A 19,814-nucleotide genomic window follows, 5' to 3' on the forward strand; every position below is an offset into this window, starting at 1 on the left:
TGAATACAAGAAGAAATCTTTATAAAAGCTGAAGAAGAAGACGACGACAACGACAACAGCGAAATAATCATAATAAAGAAATAACACAAGAGAAGGAAAAACATAGAACAACAACAACGAAAAAGCAACTTTACAACAATACCCTCTTAACATAACAACATGGTCGTTGTGTGTCGTGTGTAGTCATCGTCGTCATCATCATCATCACCAACACCATTTGGAATGCCGCTTAGCATAAAATCACTCCTTACCGAACGTATACCCCGCGATATACTGCTTTATAACACAATCCATAAACAACTCGTACTCACCAGGCCAGGCCTCGACGTTGCCGCTGTTGTCTTCTTCGTTCGCATTATGACTAAAATACTTCTTTTGTGTATGTATGTTTGTACTGTTGGCTGTATGACAATCAAATGTACTCTCGTGACTGGGTATGTGCACAACTTGCCATTTTATCTCTCTCTCTTCTCCCTTTTCCTCAAATGGTGCCATAACGCGCAAAGCCCATCATCATCATCACACAAACCCATACTTTTCATATGGTGTATTGCTGCTCGTTCGGTCTCTTTTGCACTCGTATGATTGGTGGTCGACTACGACGACGACTATGGAAAAAAAAACCCAACAATTATTATAAAAACAGCAAATAAAGCAACGTTGCCACATTTCACCATACACAAATATACTCAACAATAACAAATAGCAAACATACACAAGCAAACACACATATTTCGCCTGAATAAGCCTCGACTCGAATCGACTAACTACGGAAGCGCTGTTGCCAATTTTCATTTTACGTTTATAAAAAGAATTTTTATACAATTTTTGTTGGTGCTGCTGTTGTGCGGCTATTTTTTTCCTACATTTTCGTTCATATGGTGTTTAGCTGTTGGGTCAGACGGATGGTTTTAGGGAAGAGTGAGTGAGTGTTAGAGCACATACATATATTTGCAGTGAGCACGGTGTACTACTGGTGGCTGACTGACTAAAATGTATGCTAGAGACGTTGTTGGTATTTTCTACGGCTGCTGCTGCTGTTGCCGTTTTTGGTACAAAAACATGTCGTTATTTCTGTTTTGTCCGTCTAGAGTGTACGTCGCTATGATGATGATGACGGTGTTGTGTGTTTTTTTGTTTGTTTTTTGATTTTCGTTGTTGTTGTTTTCACCATAAATGTGTGTAGTTTGAACTCAAATGGTTTTTTTATGCTATAGCTGTTGTGCCGCTGATGACGACGACTATGGTGTGCTGTTGTTGTTCCACAGTGCCCCCGATGATTTTCACATCTCTTATTATGCCCTTCCCCCTGATTCCATATATAAAATGTTAATATTTTCCTTGTATAGCAGTCAAGCAAGCGGCAAAACCAGCAGATCCAACAAAGCTCCATTATCGTCGTCGTCCTCTTTAGCAACAACACCAACAGAAAAGCCTACCATTCCGGGCCAGGCCTGTTCAGCAGAATACTATGGCTCGTTGGAAGTTTCCGCTCTTATACCCATCCAACAGAGGGTAGAACGAAATCCAATATCTAGCAAAAAAACAAATCCAGATCCATCCTCCATGCCGATGACAACAAATGGTGATAAAAATTTTAGTAGAAACCCCCGCCGTACATATGGGAAGGCAGGGGAGAGGAGTAGGAATTGAATTGCTACAATATCGAATAAATAGCAACAACTTAAGAAATATTATTATTTATTTCCTTTGAAATTGGAATTCTATAGCAATGTGAAAGAAATTATTATGTTCCTTGGAATAATCATTCGATATTGTCCAACAAATGTCCACACCACCATAAAATATATTAAATTAAAAAAAAAGTAATTCTTCTTCAAAGATTTAGGAATAGTTTGGATTAAAGGTGAAACAATTGTTAAAGTATTGATTGTATTCTTCGAATGTATAATCCAAATATTATTTTAATCTAGTAAAATTAAATTCAATTACAACATAACAAAAATCTATTAGTTCAAATTGACTTCAATTTAATTCAATTACAAACTGAATTGGTGAACAAAAAAGATCGATTGGATTTGAAAAAACTAAAAAATCTGATTCAATCACGAAATTAATTGATCCAATTAATTTTTTAATTGAAATGTCTTCAATCACAGAAATGATAGTATCAACTATCTATCTTTAGAAATAAAATTTTGAAAAAAATGAAATTTTTACAAAAAAAAAAAAATAAAAAATCCTATAAATAAAATTTTAAAAAAAAATTCTATAGAAATAAAATTTTCATAAAATGTTCTGCAGAAATATTTTTTTTTATTTTGCTATAGAAATAAAATTTTGACAAAATTTTCTACAGGAATAAAATTTTTACAAAATTCTCTATTTGTTTAGTAGATTTGTGTTAAGATTTTTTCAAATTTTGGTAAATTTTTTTTTGCACGAGTGGTAATCGTGGTTAGCACACATTGTTAAAGATCAAGCCTTGCCGGCTTCTACTTTTCTCCTGTAGGCCACCAAAAAATGTAAAAATTATTAAAAATTGTGCTGAGTGAAGAAGTCCCTACATTGTACCCCTACGTCCCTACAAGACGCTAAATATTAGAAAAAACCTACATATACACCCAAAGAAAAAATACTTTCCTCCGGAACGAAATTTTAGACAAACGAAATTCCCCTTTCGTATAAAGTAGTTTGGTTCAGAGCAAATTAATCCGAACTTATGATAAGCGATTCAACAATTGTCTCCAAAATTTTTAATTTAATTTGAACGAACATTTTTTAACGTCAAAAGAAAACTTTGCTTGTCTAAAATTTCGTTCCTCAGAAAAGAAAACTCTTCTTTCAGTGTAGGGAATTTCCTCTACTTCTAGCAACACTGATTAGGGAGCTCTTAATGGCTTTTATAATTAAATATTATGCTGGTAAATAAGAATATATAATTATGGACGATTAGTATCATCGAATATTTTCCTTAAAAAGTCAGTCATTGTACTTGAATCGTTTTTTGGAGTTTGGGACGAAAAAAGGACAGACTCGGTCTTTACCACAAAAGGCTTGTCTGGAAAACTGCCTGGACAAGACGTCAGATACTTTGACGTGCTTGCAATTTCTCAGTACCATAAGAATTCCCTGTTCTGTACTTGTATTTCTCATTAAGTTTCCATGAAATCATCACGCAAAATTATAAATTAATAAGAAAAGCATTATAAATTTCTTATAAATCTTTTCATATTTAAACAAATCACCCCCAACGCAAAATGTTATTTATAATATTCAATTTCATTGAAAAATTCTCATTTTCTTTTTTTGTTTTTCTTTCTTTCTTTGCAGGTTTATGAGGAAAAATATCCACTTTAAAAAGGAAAAAATATCCACTTATTGAAAAGAAGAAAAAAAAAGAAATAAAAAATCTATGTAAATAATATTCGGAAAAATATATATAAAAGTAAAAAAAGAAAAATATATTTGAAAAGAAAATTTAAATCCTCTTCAATCAATGTCGATTGTGAAAAAAGTTTTGGTAAAACAACAAAATTATCGGTTTTAACGATTTAGTTTTTTGCTGTTCTCTAAGCCAAAACGACGTAAAGCATTCTGAAGGGAAAAAAGCAAAAATTTCGAATGAATGGGTTTGGAGTGCGCCCATTTAAAAAATAATTCGCCTCCATGAAGTTTCATAAACAAAAATGGTACGAGAGACCAACAACGTTTGTTTTGGACAAATAGCCCAAGAAACACAAGTTGTTGTACGAGAGGATAATAAAAGAGATCACTTAAAACGGTAGGTAACATTCGGCTAGACAAAAAAAAATATATCTTTATAAAGGAAAGTATAAAAAAAAATTTATAAGACTTATAAATTTCTGTATGTATAAAACCTACATATCAAAAAATCCGTGGAGAAGAAACTTGGCTTAGACGAGGATACTAATCACTATACTATCGAGGACTATATGATCTAAAACAAGGATATTTCTTTACTAAATCAAATATTTCTTATAAATAAAAATTGAAATAAATTAAAAAAAATAATTTTATTTTTTTTCTTTTTTGTATAAAAATTAATCGACCTAGAGGGGTCAATATTATTTACACTATAATATTGGGTAAAACATATAAAAAGGATATTCATGGCATCAATCACGAAAATTATCATATCAAATACCGAGGTCAATTAAAAAATTAATTGATCCAATTAAAATCTGTATGTGCGAAACATACATACCCTATAATTTGGTCAAGAATAATATTGAACTGGAGGTGATACTAATCACTATACTATCGAGGAAAACTTATACAAAAAACAAATATATACGGCCGTAAGTTCGGCCAGGCCGAATCTTATGTACCCCCCACCATGGATTGCGTAGGAACTTCTACTAAAGGCTGTCATCCACAATCGAATTACTTGGGTTGCGATAACACTTGCCGATGGCAAGGTATCGTAAAACTTTTTAACACGGTCTTCAAAATTGTAAGTTAGTCCATAAGGGGTATATATTAAACAAAAAAACGCCGATTAAATACGTATATAATTCAGTTTGACAAAATTTTCTATAGAAATAAAATGTTGACAAAATTTTCTATGGAAGTAAAATGTTGACAAAATTTTCTATAGCAATAAAATTTTGACAAAATTTTCTATAGAAATAAAATGTTGACAAAATTTTCTATAGAAATAAAATGTTGACAAAATGTTCTATAGAAATAAAATGTTGACAAAATTGTCTATAGAAATAAAATGTTGACAAAATTTTCTACAGAAATAAATTTTTTACAAAATTTTCAATAGAAATAAAATTTTGACAAAATTTTCTATGGAAATAAAATGTTGACAAACATTGCTATAGAAATAAACTTTTTACAAAACTTTCTATAGAAATGAAATTTTGACAAAATTTTCTATAGTAATAAAATTTGACAATTTTTACATGGCTGTTAGAGGCCATATACTAACGAAATGTACCAAATTTCAACCGCATCGGATGACTTTTGCTCCTCCAAGAGGCTCCGGAGGTCAAATCTGGGGATCGGTTTATATGGGAGCTATATATAATTATGGACCGATATGGACCAATTTTTGCATGGTTGTTAGAGACCATATATTAACACCACGTACTAAATTTCAATTGGATCGGATGAATTTTGCTTATCCAAGAGGCTCTAGAGTTGAAATCTGGGGATCGGTTTATATGGGAGCTATATATAATTATGGACCGATATGGACCAATTTTTGCATGCTTGTTAGAGACCGTATACTAACATCAGGTACCCAATTTCAAACGGATCGGATGAATTTTGCCCCTCCAAGAGGCTCCGGAGGTCAAATCTGGGGATCGGTTTATATGGGAGCTATATATAATTATGGACCGATATGGACCAGTTTTTGCATGGTTGTTAGAGACCATATACTAACACCACGTACCAAATTTCAATCGGGTAGGATGAAGTTTGCTCCTCCAAGAGGCTCCGGAGGTCAAATATGGGGATCGGTTTATATGGGAGCTATATATATTTATGGACCGATATGGACCAATTTTTGCATGGTTGTTAGAGACCGTATACTAACATCAGGTACCAAATTTTAACCGGATCGGATGAATTTCGCCCCTCCAAGAGGCTCCGGAGGTCAAATCTGGGGATCGGTTTATATGGGGGCTATATAATTATGGACCGATATGGACCAATTTTTGCATGGTTGTTAGAGACCGTATACTTAGACCACGCACCAAATTTCAACCGGATCGGATGAATTTTGCTGCTCCGGAAGGCTCCGCAAGCCTAATTTGGGGATCGGTTTATATGGGGGCTATACGTAAACGTGGGCCGATATGGCCCATTTTCAATACCATCCGACCTACATCAATAACAACTACTTGTGCCAAGTTTCAAGTCGATAGCTAGTTTCGTTCAGACGGACGGACAGACGGACGGACGGACATGCTTAGATCGACTCAGAATTTCACCACGACCCAGAATATATATACTTTATGGGGTCTTAGAGCAATATTTCGATGTGTTACAAACGGAATGACAAAGTTAATATACCCCCATCCTATGGTGGAGGGTATAATAAAACTTAAAAATAAATAATTGCGTACAGTAAAAAATTTATATGAGAGATCATATACGAAATTAATTGATCCAGGTGATTTTTAGTTGAAGTTATTTAATTTTGAATTATTTTTGCCTCATTAGGTTAGGTATATTGGTAGTCCGATATTTCAGATTCACTTAGACTAATATTCTATCCACTGTAGGTACCTCAGTGGTTTTGGCACAAAATTCATGAAAATCTAATGCATGGTAACCTTACAACCATTAGGTTGTCATTATTTCGAAGCATACGGTATTGCTGCGAGTATGGCATAAATACCTTTAGTAAGCAGTTTTTCACCTCGAACTATTTACTCAATTTTTATTGGGATTAGCATTTAGAGTTTTTGTCTGATTTTCACTGACTTTTCTATCGATTTCGATATAATTCTATTATACATAAATTAACAAAATCTCGCATATAGTAGATATATTGACTATTTGTTAATTTCATTAAAATCAATATTTATTGTTTGTTCAAAACCACGAAAGCAAATATTTTATATCTGCATTTTATGTTTGCATTAAGTTTCTATTTGTTTTCGAAATTATCATTGCTGACAGCTAACTATAATCAATAAAGTTGGCTGGAGAGTTAGGGTAGATAAATTTTTTCCATAATTAATCTGTATGTACACACAAAATAATTCTCAAATTTATCTTCAAATAATCATTGAATAGTTGGCTATAATTTTTTTTAAGAAAAAGCCCAAAGGTGAATAAATATATTGACGTAATGTAATAAATTTTCTATACCATGATCTACGGAAAAATGTGCTAACGTTGAAAAAAAAAAAATGCAGGCGATCATTTTGATGATTTTTCTTAGATTATAAAACGAAAATAATTTTTTTTGTTTTTTTCTTATTGTTTTGTTTTTTTTTTTTGCGTATTAAAAAATGGAAAAACCTGAAAATCATGCACAGGTGACGTAGTTTATTTACTTTTTTTTTCATCAAATATGTGTCTAATATTTTTTTTTTTTCAACATTTGAAAAGCATTTTTTTACTGATAGTAGTGGTCCAAAAACAAATTCACTATCGTCACGTCTATCGTCAACAAATACTTTTGAATGCCAACCACGGTTGCCACAGTTGGTAGAATTCTACAAAAAATGGAAGATTTTTTAATGTTTGGTAAATTTGTAGAATTCTTGATATTTTGATAGACTGTGCCAAATATTTCTCTCGAACTAAGGTAGTTCACAAATTTTCTATAAAAAATAAAATTTTAACAAAATTTATTAAAAAAATAAAATCTTACTAAAATTTATTAAAAAATAAAATGTTGGCAAAATTTTCTATAAAAAAATGTTGGCAAAAATTTTTTTTTTAAATAAAACTTTGGCAAAATTTTTTATAAAAAAAATAAATTTTGGTAAAATTTTTTTATAAAATTTGAAAAAATTTCTATAAAAAAATGGCAACATTTTCTATAAAAAATACAATTTTGGCAAATTTTTCTATAAAAAATAAAATTTTAGCAATATTTTCTATAAAAATGAAATTTTCGTAAAACTTTCGACAAAATTTTCTATAAAAAAAAAAAAACAAGTATATACGGCCGTAAGTTCGTCCAGGCCGAAGCTTATGTACCCCCCACCATGGATTGCGTAGAAACTTCTACTGAAAACTGTCATCCACAATCGAATTACTTGGGTTGCGGTAACACTTACCGATGGCAAAGTATCTTAAAACTTCCTAACACCGTCTTCTAAATTGCAAGGTAGTCCATACATGGTATATATTAAAATACAAAAGGCCGAATAAGTACGTAAATAATTCAGTTTGACAAAATTTTCTATAGAAATAAAATTTTGCCAAATAAAAATTTGACAACATTTTCTATAGAAGTAAAATTTGGACAACATTTTCTATAGAAGTAAAATTTTCACAACATTTTCTAAAGAATTAAAATTTTGACAAAATTTTTTATAAAAATAAAAATAAAAAAAGCCTGCTATCATACAAAACCTTTTTTCTGGAGGTTCAAGTGTGGTTCATTGTTGGGTTTAATGAACTGCCTGAATTTATTCTGATAATTGGTTGATAGTTTTGCTGCAAGTAGAGGATGCTGATGAGGAATGTGGTAATTCCGAAACAGCTGCCCATCCATCCATCTTGCAGTCTATAGGGCTTTGCCCAAATAAATTTGACAAACATTATTTTCCTCTGTTGGTTAAGCTACACTTGTAGGTTAGTCAATGTATGGTTTTAAGCTGCAATAAAAAGAACAAAAAATAAAATTTTGACAAAATTTTCTATAGAAATAAAATTTTGACAAAATTTTCTATAGAACAAAAATTTTGACAAAATTTTCTATAGAAATAAAATTTTCACAAAATTTTCTATAGAACAAAAATTTTGACAAAATTTTCTATAGAAATAAAATTTTGGTAGATTATTTTTGGCTCGAGTGGCAACCATGATTATGAACCGATATGGACCAATTTTTGGTGTGATTGGGGATCGGCTATATATAACTATAGACCGATTTGGATCAATTTTGGCATGGTTATTAGCTGCGATATACTAACACCACGTTCCAAATTTCTACCGGATCTCATGAATTTTGCTTCTCCAAGAGGCTTCGGAGATCACATCTGGGGAACGGTTTATATGGGGGCTATATATAATTATGGACCGATATGGACCAATTTGTGCATGGTTGGTAGAGACCATATAATAACACCACGTACCAAATTGCAACCGGATCGAATGAATTTTGCTCCTCCAAAAGGCTCCGGAGGACAAATCTGGGGATCGGTTTATATGGGGGCTATATATAATTATGGACCAATGTGTACCAATTTTTGCACAGTTGTTACTTACCATACACTTACACCCTGTACCAAATTTCAGCCGGATCGGATAAAATTTGCTTCTCTTAGAGGCTCCGCAAGCCAAATCTGGGGATCGGTTTATATGGGGGCTATATGTAATTATGTACCGATTTGGATCAATTTTTGTATGGTTGTGAGAGACCATGTACAAACAAAATTTTGGCAAAATTTTCTATAAAAATTGAAATTTTCGTAAAATTTTCGACAAAATTTTCTATAAAAAATTAACAAAATTTTCTATAAAAAAATTAACAAAATTTTCTATAAAAAATTAACAAAATTTTCTATAAAAAAATTGATAAAATTTTCTACACAAAATAAATTTTGGTAAAATATTCTATAAAAATTAAAATTTTCGTAAAAATTGACAAATTTTTCTATTTAAAAAAATTGACAATTTTCTATAAAATATAAATTTTGGAAAAATTTTCAATAAAAAATTAACAAAATTTTCTATAGAAATAACCTTTTGACAAAATTTTCTATAAAAATAAATTTTGGCAAAATTTTCTATAAAAATTGAAATTTTCGTAAAATTTGACAAATTTTTCTATAAAAAAATTGGCAAAATTTTCTATATTTGGCTCGAGTGGCAACCATGATTATGAACCGATATGGACCAATTTTTGGTGTGATTGGGGATCGGCGATATATAACTATAGACCGATTTGGATCAATTTTGGCATGGTTATTAGCTGCGATATACTAACACCACGTTCCAAATTTCTACCGGATCTCATGAATTTTGCTTCTCCAAGAGGCTTCGGAGATCACATCTGGGGAACGGTTTATATGGGGGCTATATATAATTATGGACCGATATGGACCAATTTGTGCATGGTTGGTAGAGACCATATAATAACACCACGTACCAAATTGCAACCGGATCGAATGAATTTTGCTCCTCCAAAAGGCTCCGGAGGACAAATCTGACAAAATTTTCTATAAAAAATGAACAAAATTTTCTATAGAAATAACATTTTGACAAAATTTTCTATGGAAATAAAGTATTGGCAAAATGTTCTACAAAAAAAATTTTTTGACAAAATTTTATATAAAAGATGTTTGTCAAAATTTTCAATAACAATGAAATTTTCGTAAAATTAACAAAATTTTCTATAAAAAAATTTACAAAATTTCCTATAAAAACTAAATTTTGGCAAAATTTTCTATAAAAATTGAAATTTTCGTAAAATTTGAAAAATTTTTCTATAGAAAAATTGGCAAAATTTTCTATAAAAATTTAAATTTTGGCAAAAATTTTCAATAGAAAACAAATATTGAACAAAATTTTCTTCAAAAAATAAATTTTTAACAAATTTTTCTATAAAAATAAAATTTTCAAAATTTTCAATAAAAAATGAACAAAATTTTCTATAGAATTTTTATATAAAATTTGCTATAGAATTTTTATATTTTCTATAAAAATACATTTTGGCAAAATTTTCTATAAAAATTTAAATTTTCTTAAAATTTGACAAATTTTTCTATAAAAAAGTTTCTATAACAAACAAAATTTTGGCAAAAATTTTCTATAGAAAACAAATATTGACAAATTTTTCTACAACAAATAAAATGTTGAAAAATTTTTCTATAAAAAACAAAAAACAAAATCGTAAAATTTGACAAAATTTTCTATAAAAAATTAACAAAATTTCCTATGGAAATAACATTTTGACAAAATTTTCTATAGAAATGAAGTTTTGGCAAAAAGATATTTGACAAAATTTTCTAATAAAAATAAATTTTTGTAAAATTAAAAAATGTACAAAAAAAACATAAAAATAATATAAAACAAGTATATACGGCCGCAAGTTCGGCCAGGCCGAATCTTATGTACCCACCACCATGGATTGCGTAGAAACTTCTACGAAAGACTGTCATCCACAATCGAATTACTTGGGTTGTGGTATCTTAAAACTTCTTATTCCTGCATGGTTGTTGGATACCATAACTAACATCACGTACCAAATTTCAACCGAATGGGAAGTATTTTGCTCTTCCAAGGGGCTCTGGAGGTCAAATCTGGGGATCGGTTTATATGGGGCCTATATATAATTATGGACCGATATCGACCAATTTTTGCATGGGAGTTTGAGGCCATATATTAACACCACGTACCAAATTTCAACTGAATCAGATGAATTTTGGTCTTCCAAGAGGTTCCGGAGGTCAAATCTGGTGATCGGTTTATATGTGGGCTATATATAATTATGAGCCGATGTGGACCAATTTTTGCATGGTTGTTAGAGACGATATACTGACACCATGTACCAAATTTCAGCCGGATCGGATGAAATTTGCTTCTCTTAGGGGTCTCGCAAGCCAAATCGGGGGATCGGTTTATATGTGGGCTATATATAATTATGAGCCGATGTGGACCAATTTTTGCATGGTTGTTAGAGACCATATACTAACACCATGTACCAAATTTCAGCCGGATCGGATGAAATTTGCTTCTCTTAGGGGCCTCGCAAGCCAAATCGGGGGATCGGTTTATATGGGGGCTATATATAATTATGGACCGATGTGGACCAATTTTTGCATGGTTGTTAGAGACCATATACTAACACCATGTACCAAATTTCAGCCGGATCGGATGAAATTTGCTTCTCTTAGAGGCCTCGCAAGCCAAATTTTGGGGTCCGTTTATATGGGGGCTATACGTAAAAGTGGACCGATATGGCCCATTTGCAATACCATCCGACCTACATCAATAACAACTACTTGTGCCAAGTTTCAAGTCGATAGCTTGTTTCGTTCGGAAGTTAGCGTGATTTCAACAGACGGACGGACGGACGGACGGACGGACATGCTCAGATCGACTCAGAATTTCACCACGACCCAGAATATATATACTTTATGGGGTCTTAGAGCAATATTTCGATGTGTTACAAACGGAATGACAAAGTTAATATACCCCCCATCCTATGGTGGTGGGTATAAAAATGTACAAAATTTTCTATAAAAAAATTTACAAAATTTTCTATAAAAAAAATTTACAAGATTTTCTATAAAAACAAAATTTTGGCAAAATTTTCTATAAAAATTGAATTTTTCGTAAAATTTGACAAAATTTTTTATAAAAAATTGGCAAAATTTTTATAAAAAAATTGGCAAAATTTTCTATAAAAATTAAAATTTTGGCAAACATTTTCTATAGAAATTAATATTGACAATATTTTCTATAAAAAATAAAATTTTGGCACAATTTTCTACAAAAAACTAAAATTTTGACACAATTTTCTACAAAAAATAAAATTTTGACAAAATTTGCTATCGAAAAAATTTTTTTGCAAAATTTTCTATAAAAAATAAAACTTTGACAAAATTTTCTATAAAAAATTAAATTTTGGCAAAATTTTCATTAAATTTTACAAAAAATTCTATAAAAAATTGGCAAAATTTTCTATAAAAAATAAAATTTTGACAAAAAAATCTAAAAAATAAAATTTTGGCAAGTTTTCTATAAAAAATAAAATTTTGAATAATTAAAAATAGATAATATATAAAATGTTGACAAAATTTTCTTTAGAAATAGAATTTGGAATCTATGGGGAAAAATTTTTTGATAAAATTTTATTTCGATTAAAATTTTGCAAAATAAGATTTTTTGTTTGGTAATTTTTTGGTAGATTTTTTTTTGGCTCGAGTGGCAATCGTGATGCCAACCCTCTTCTTATAAGAAAAATGTTTCTATGTGTTAACAAAACAAATCATGTTATTTTTTTTCTACGTATATTCATCCATTTGTATAATTTTTTGTTTATACAAAAATATATTAATACAATAAATAATGTAGATTTCTGTGAAAACATTTGTTTTCAATGTCTCGATATACCGCTAAATACAAAGGGAATGTGATTAGCGTTAGTAATAATTTTTTTAAAACTCATATCCTACAATTTGATTTTCATGGGAGACATAAGTAAAAATTTCATAATATTTTTTAACGAAAAAAATATGTAATCAATAATTAGTTTTTTTTATAGAAAAAAACTTATTTCATAAAATTGCGAATGTCCTTAAACAATCAGCCACCAATAAGAAAAATTTTCCATTGCTTACCATTTCTCTCTTGGTTCGCTGACTTTGCCCCTTCGCCAGATATTAAGATGATGTTGTGTGACCCTGAAGTTATTTTATCTTTTTAATATATGATAGGCCTAGAAAAACTACAATAACCCGCCATAAACATAAATTTTGTTAACATTGAAAATAGTTTCATTCAATATTGTGTTTTCATGTTTTTCATAGTAAAAATAACACAAAAAACAACAAAACGAATGATAGCAAGGTGTAGACTTAAATATAAATTTCTACGTAGATGTTTTTTAAAAATATATAAATTTTATCACTTTTCCTTATGCATGTTTTGTTTTGATTTTCATGCGTATTTCTTAGAGATCATTATAAAATGAAAGAATTAATATTATCGTCTCTCATAGTATTTCGTATTAAAACAAAAAAGCCTAAGGAATATTTTCTCAATGTGGTGTTGTTGTTGTTGTTTTTTTTTTGTTTTTCTTTTATTAGAATACTACCTCACAAGATCTATGCGATCTTTGAAAGATCATTGAAATATTCAGTGTTGAAATTAAATTTAAAAGCTAAAACATAGAACGCATTCATGTTCAAATGAATTGATTTGAGCAATAACTTTTTGCTGTGTTCTAGTTCTCTGAAATCGAAGGTCATCGTCATCATCAACATCAAACAACATTAACAAATTGTGTGTGCTTTTTTTCTACTTTTCGAAAAACATACCGTTTTATTTTTATATACAATTTGATTTAAGAGTGTTTTGGTTTTTCCTAATTTTTTTTTTTAAATCAAAAAAAAAAAAATTAAAAACAAAAAAAGTGTAGATGTTTTTTCTAAGTTCAATATTTTTTTCTCATTCCATTAGATTGGATTATGGAACAATATTGTAAGCAATAAAAATGTATTTACGGTAAATTTGCCAAATATACTAAATTATTAACAAATAAATAGCAAACAGTAAATTTTAAATAAATTTTCTAAGAAGACTAAATTTTTGGAAATTTGTACAAGAGCTCCTAAAATAGAAAATTTTAACTTAGTAACAATAAAAACAATTTTGAAAAGATTAATAGCAAAATACGACAAAAATGGCTATAAATATTAAAATTCTATAAAAATTACTACAAAAATTAATATTAAAAAAATATATATATAAATTTTTTTAAATTTTGGCGAAATTTTCTATAAATGGCAAATATACTTGGTCGATAAACTTGGAAGAAATTATGAATTTCACCATTAACAAAAAGTGTATAAAAATAAACAGAAAACAGTAAATTTTGAGAAATATTTTACAAAACTAGAAAATTTTAATGAAATAATTATAAATTGTTAGTTATGACCAAATTTTCTATAAAGAACAAATTTTGAAAAATTTCGATAAATAGCAAAATTTGAGAAAAATTATTTAAATTATTATTCATCAAAAATTACCATTAATAATAAAATTCTACGAAATTTTATAAAAAAATTTTAATTTGGGCGAAATTTTCTATAAATAGAAAATATCGACGAAATTTGCTATAAACAGTGAATATCGAGGAATATGTCTTAAAAATTTTCGATAAATAGTAAAACTTGACAAAAATTTCTATAAGTAATAAAAGTCGTCAAAAATTGCTATAAGTAACAAAATTTGAGAAAATTTCATAAAATTTTAATATTGAAGAAATTTTCTATAAATAGTAAATATCGACGAACTTTTCTATAAACAGTAAATATTGGGGTATTTGTCTGGCCAAAATTTCGATAAATAGTGAACTTTGACCAAAATTGCTATAAGTAATAAAATTCGTCAAAATTGCTATAAATGTTAAAATTTGAGAACTTTAAAAAAAATTAATTCGTACGAAATTTTCTAAAAATAGTAAATATCGACAATTTTTTCTATAAACATTAAATATCGAGAAATTTGTCCGAATATTTCTCGGAAAATAGTAAAAATTTGACAAAAAAAATGTTATAAATATTAAAATTCAAAAAATCCTATAAATAATAAAATTCGACAAACCTTCATAAAAAATTTTAATTTGAACGAAGTTTTCTATAAATAGTAAATATCGACAAAATTTTCTATAAACAGTAAATATCGAAGTATTTATTTTGAAAAATTTCGATAAATCGTGAAATTTTACAAAAATTGCTATAAATATTAAAATTCGAAAAAATGTTATAAATAATAAAATTCGACAAAATTTCATAAAAAAAATTAATTTGTATGAAATTTTCTATAAAAAGTAAATATCGACGAAATTTTCTAAAGACAGGTGTTTGTCTTGTCTTTAAAAAAAGAAAAAAAAATTAAACAATACGAAATTTTCTAAAAATAGTAAATATCGAAAAATTTTTCTACAAACACTGAATATCGATAAGTTTGTCTTGAACATTTTCCGGAAAGTAGTAAAATTTGACAAAAAATTTTATAAATATTAAAATTCAAAAAAATTCTATAAATAATAAAATTCGACAAAATTTGATAAAAATTTTTAATTTGAACTAAATTTTCTATAAATAGTAAATATTGACAAAATTTTCTATAAACAGTAAATATCGAAGTATTTGTCTTGAAAAATTTCTATAAATCGTGAAATTTGACAAAAATTGCTATAAATATTAAAATTCGAAAAAATTCTATAAATAATAAAATTCGACAAAATTTCATAAAAAAATTTAATTTGTATGAAATTTTCTATAACAAGTAAATATCGATGAAATTTTCTATAGACAGGTGTTTGTGTTGTTTTCAAAAAAAAAAAAAATTATCTGTACGAAATTTTCTAAAACTAGTAAATATCGACAAATTTTTCTATAAACATTGAATATCGATAAATTTGTCTTGAACATTTTTCGGAAAGTAGTAAAATTTGACAAAAAATATTATAAATATTAAAATTCAAAAAAAATCTATAAATAATAAAATTAGACAAAATTTCATAAAAAATTTTAATTTGAACTAAATTTTCTATAAATAGTAAATATCGACAAAATTTTCTATAAACATTTTGTCTTGAAAAATTTCGATAAATCGTGAAATTTGACAAAAATTGCTATAAATATTAAAATTCGAAAAAATGCTATAAATAATAAAGTTCGACAAAATTTCATGAAAATTTTTAATTTGTACGAAATTTTCTATAAAAAGTAAATATCGACGAAATTGTCTTGTCTTCAAAAAAAGTTTTTAATTTGTACGAAATTTTCTAAAAATAGTAAATATCGACAAAATTTTCAATAAACTTTGAATATCGATAAATTTGTCTTGAACATTTTTCGGAAAGTAGTAAAATTTGACAAAAAATGTTATAAATATTAAAATTCAAAAAATTCTATAAATAATAAAATTCGACAAAATTTCATAAAAAATTTTAATTTGAACGATATTTTCTATAAACAGTAAATATCGAAATATTTGTATTGAAAATTTTTGATAAATCTTGAAATTTGACAAAAATTGCTATAAATATTAAAATTCGAAAAAAATGCTATAAATAATAAAATTCAACAAAATTTCATAAAAAAGTTTTAATTTGTATGAAATTTTCTATAAAAAGTAAATATCGACGAAATTGTCTTGTCTTCAAAAAAAAAAAAAAAAAACAAATAATCTGTACGAAATTTTTTAAAAATAGTAAATATCGACACATTTTTTTATAAACATTGAATATCGATAAATTTGTCTTGAACATTTTTCGGAAAGTAGTAAAATTTGACAAAAAATTTTATAAATATTAAAATTCAAAAAAATTCTATAAATAATAAAATTCGACAAAATTTGATAAACATTTTTAATTTGAACGAAATTTTCTATAAATAGTAAATATCGACAAAATTTTCTATAAACAGTAAATATCGAAGTATTTGTCTTGACAAATTTTGATAAATCGTGAAATTTGACAAAAATTGCTATAACTATTAAAATTCGAAAAAAATGCTTTAAATAATAAAAATCGACAAAATTTCATGAAAATTTTTAATTTGTACGAAATTTTCTATAAAAAGTAAATATCGACGAAATTTTCTATAGACAGGGGTTTGTCTTGTCTTCAAAAAAATTTTTAATTTGTAATAGTAAATATCGACAAATTTTTCTATAAACGTTGAATGAATATCGATAAATTTGCGTGAACATTTTTCGGAAAGTAGTAAAATTTGACAAAAATTTTTATAAATATTAAAATTCAAAAAATTCTATAAATAATAAAATTCGACAAAATTTCATAAAAAATTTTAATTTGAACGAAATTTTCTATAAATAGTAAATATCGACAACATTTTCTAAAAGCAGTAAATATCGAAGTATTTGTCTTGAAAAAATTCGATAAATCGTGAAATTTGACAAATATTGCTATAAACATTAACATTCGAAAAAATGCAATAAATAATAAAATTCGACAAAATTTCATGAAAATTTTTAATTTGTACGAAATTTTCTATAAAAAGTAAATATCGACGAAATTGTCTTGTCTTCAGAAAAATTTTTAATTTGTACGAAATTTTCTAAAAATAGTACATATCGAAATTTTTTTCTATAAACCTTAAATATCGAGAAATTTGTCTGAACATTTTTAGGAAAATAGTAAAATTTGACAAAAAAATATAAATATTAAAATTCAAAAAAATTCTATAAATAATAAAATTCGACAAAATTTCATAAAAAATTTTAATTTGAACTAAATTTTCTATAAATAGTAAATATTGACAAAATTTTCTGTAAACAGTAAATATCGAAGTATTTATCTTGAAAATTTTTGATAAATCGTGAAATTTGACAAAAATTGATATAAATATTAAAATTCGAAAAAATTCTATAAATAATAAAATTCGACAAAATTTCATGAAAATTTTTAATTTGTACGAAATTTTCTATAAAAAGTAAATATCGACGATATTGTCTTGTCTTCAAAAAAAAATTTTAATTTGTACGAAATTTTCTAAAAATAGTAAATATCGACAAATTGAACATTTGAACAAATTTCGGAAAGCAGTAAAATTTGACAAAAAAATTTTATAAATATTTTCTAGAGACAGATGTTTGTCTTGTCTTGTACGAAATTTTCTAAAAATAGTAAATATCGACAAATTTTTCTATAAACATTAAATACCCAGAAATTTGTCTTGAAAATTTTTCCGAAAATAGCAAAATTTGACAAAAAAATGTTACAAATATTAAAATTAAAAAAAATTCTATAAATAATTAAATTGGACAAAATTTGATAAAAATTTTTAATTTGAACTAAATTTTCTATAAATAGTAAATATTGACAAAATTTTCTATAAACAGTAAATATCAAAGTATTTGTCTTGAAAAATTTTGATAAATTGTGAAATTTGACAAAAATTGCTATAAATATTATAATTCGACAAAATTTCATGAAAATTTTTAATTTGTACGAAATTTTCTATAAAAAGTAAATATCGATGAAATTGTCTTGTCTTCAAAAAAAAAAAAAAAAAATTTAATTCTTACGAAATTTTCTAAAAATAGTAAATATCGACAAATTGAACATTTGAACATTTTTCGGAAAGCAGTAAAATTTGACAAAAAAAAAATGTTATAAATATTAAAATTCAAAAAATTCTATAAATAATAAAATTCGACAAAATTTGATAAAAATTTTTAATTTGAACTAAATTTTCTATAAATAGTAAATATTGACAAATTTTTCTATAAACAGTAAATATCGAAGTATTTGTCTTGAAAAATGTTGATAAATCGTGAAATTTGACAAAAATTGCTATAAATATTAAATTTCGAAAAAAATGCTATAAATAATAAAATTCGACAAAATTTCATAAAAAAATTTAATTTGTACGAAATTTTCTATAAAAAGTAAATATCGACGAAACTTGCTATAGAAAGGTGTTTGTCTTGTCTTCAAAAAAAAAATTTAATTTGTACGAAATTTTCTAAAAATAGTAAATATCGACAAATTTTTCTATAAACATTAAATATCGAGAAATTTAACTTGAAAATTTTTCCGAAAATAGCAAAATTTGACAAGAAAGTTTTACCAATATTAAAATTTAAAAAAAATCTATAAATAATAAAATTGGACAAAATTTGATAAAAAATTTTAATTTGAACTAAATTTTCTATAAATAGTAAATATTGGCAAAATTTTCTATAAACAGTAAATATCGAAGTATTTGTCTTGAAAATTTTTGATAAATTTTGAAATTTGACAAAAATTGCTATAAATATTAAAATTCGAAAAAATGCTATAAATAATAAAAATCGACAAAAATTCATGAAAATTTTTAATTTGTACGAAATTTTCTATAAAAAGTAAATATCGACGAAATTTTCTATAGACAGATGTTTGTCTTGAACATTTTTCAATAAATAGTGAAATTTGAAAAAAATTGTTATAAATAATAAAACTTTAGAAAATTGTATTGTACGAAATTTTCTATAAACATTAATATTAAAAATTGCTATAAATAATAAAATTTGAGAAAAATTAATAAAATTTAATTTGGACGAACTTTTCTTTAAATAGTTAATATCGACTAAGTTGTCGGTAAAAATCACTGAAATTGTAAATTAAATTTCATCATTTTTTTTTTGTAAATAGTTAGGTTTCATAGTTTTCCAATAAATAATAAATTTTTTTATAATTACTAAAACTTTGATAAATTTTTCAAAAATAAACAGCAAATCGTAATAAGTTTTCTTGGGAAACAAATTTTTTTACGAAAACTCTACAAACAGAAAAATTCAATGAAATAAAAATAATTAATTAATTAACAATCATCAAATTTTACTGTAAACAGCAAATTTTGAAAAAAAAAAATAAATAGTAAAATTTGACTAATATTGCTATAAATATTAAAATTCGACAAAAATTGCTTTGTATAACAATCGAT

The 19,814-nt window shown here is 26.6% G+C and overlaps 2 protein-coding genes across 5 annotated transcripts in view; both read left to right on the top strand.

The window, feature by feature from the left end:
* Positions 1-19,814, top strand: part of spen (spen family transcriptional repressor split ends) — a 277,605-nt gene that overhangs the window by 22,217 nt on the left and 235,574 nt on the right. For all 4 annotated transcript variants that reach the window (XM_075297168.1, XM_075297167.1, XM_075297165.1 and 1 more), the window contains exon 3: positions 3,295-3,745. Coding sequence is in view for 2 of the 4 variants with exons in the window: in XM_075297165.1 (XP_075153280.1) it covers positions 3,651-3,745 (95 nt within the window). In the remaining 2 variants the exon portion in view is untranslated. The remainder of the gene's footprint in view (positions 1-3,294; positions 3,746-19,814) is intronic.
* LOC142226914 (uncharacterized) lies at positions 826-2,173 on the top strand. The gene is made up of 2 exons (XM_075297162.1): positions 826-1,052; positions 1,218-2,173. The coding sequence occupies exons 1-2, from the start codon at positions 994-996 to the stop codon at positions 1,651-1,653; spliced, it is 495 nt and encodes a 164-aa protein (XP_075153277.1). The 5' UTR covers positions 826-993; the 3' UTR covers positions 1,654-2,173.

This window comes from Haematobia irritans, chromosome 2 (assembly GCF_050003625.1).
Source record: "Haematobia irritans isolate KBUSLIRL chromosome 2, ASM5000362v1, whole genome shotgun sequence".
In the NCBI taxonomy this organism is placed as follows: Eukaryota; Metazoa; Arthropoda; class Insecta; order Diptera; family Muscidae; genus Haematobia; species Haematobia irritans.

Excerpts from the sequence above, each read along its gene's own strand:
- LOC142226914 (XM_075297162.1), top strand. The coding sequence starts at position 994 with ATGTATGCTAGAGACGTTGTTGGTATTTTCTACGGCTGCTGCTGCTGT. Across the intron at positions 1,053-1,217 it reads TGCTGCTGTTGCCGTTTTTG|CTGTTGTGCCGCTGATGACG; the intron begins GTACAAAAACAT and ends TTTATGCTATAG.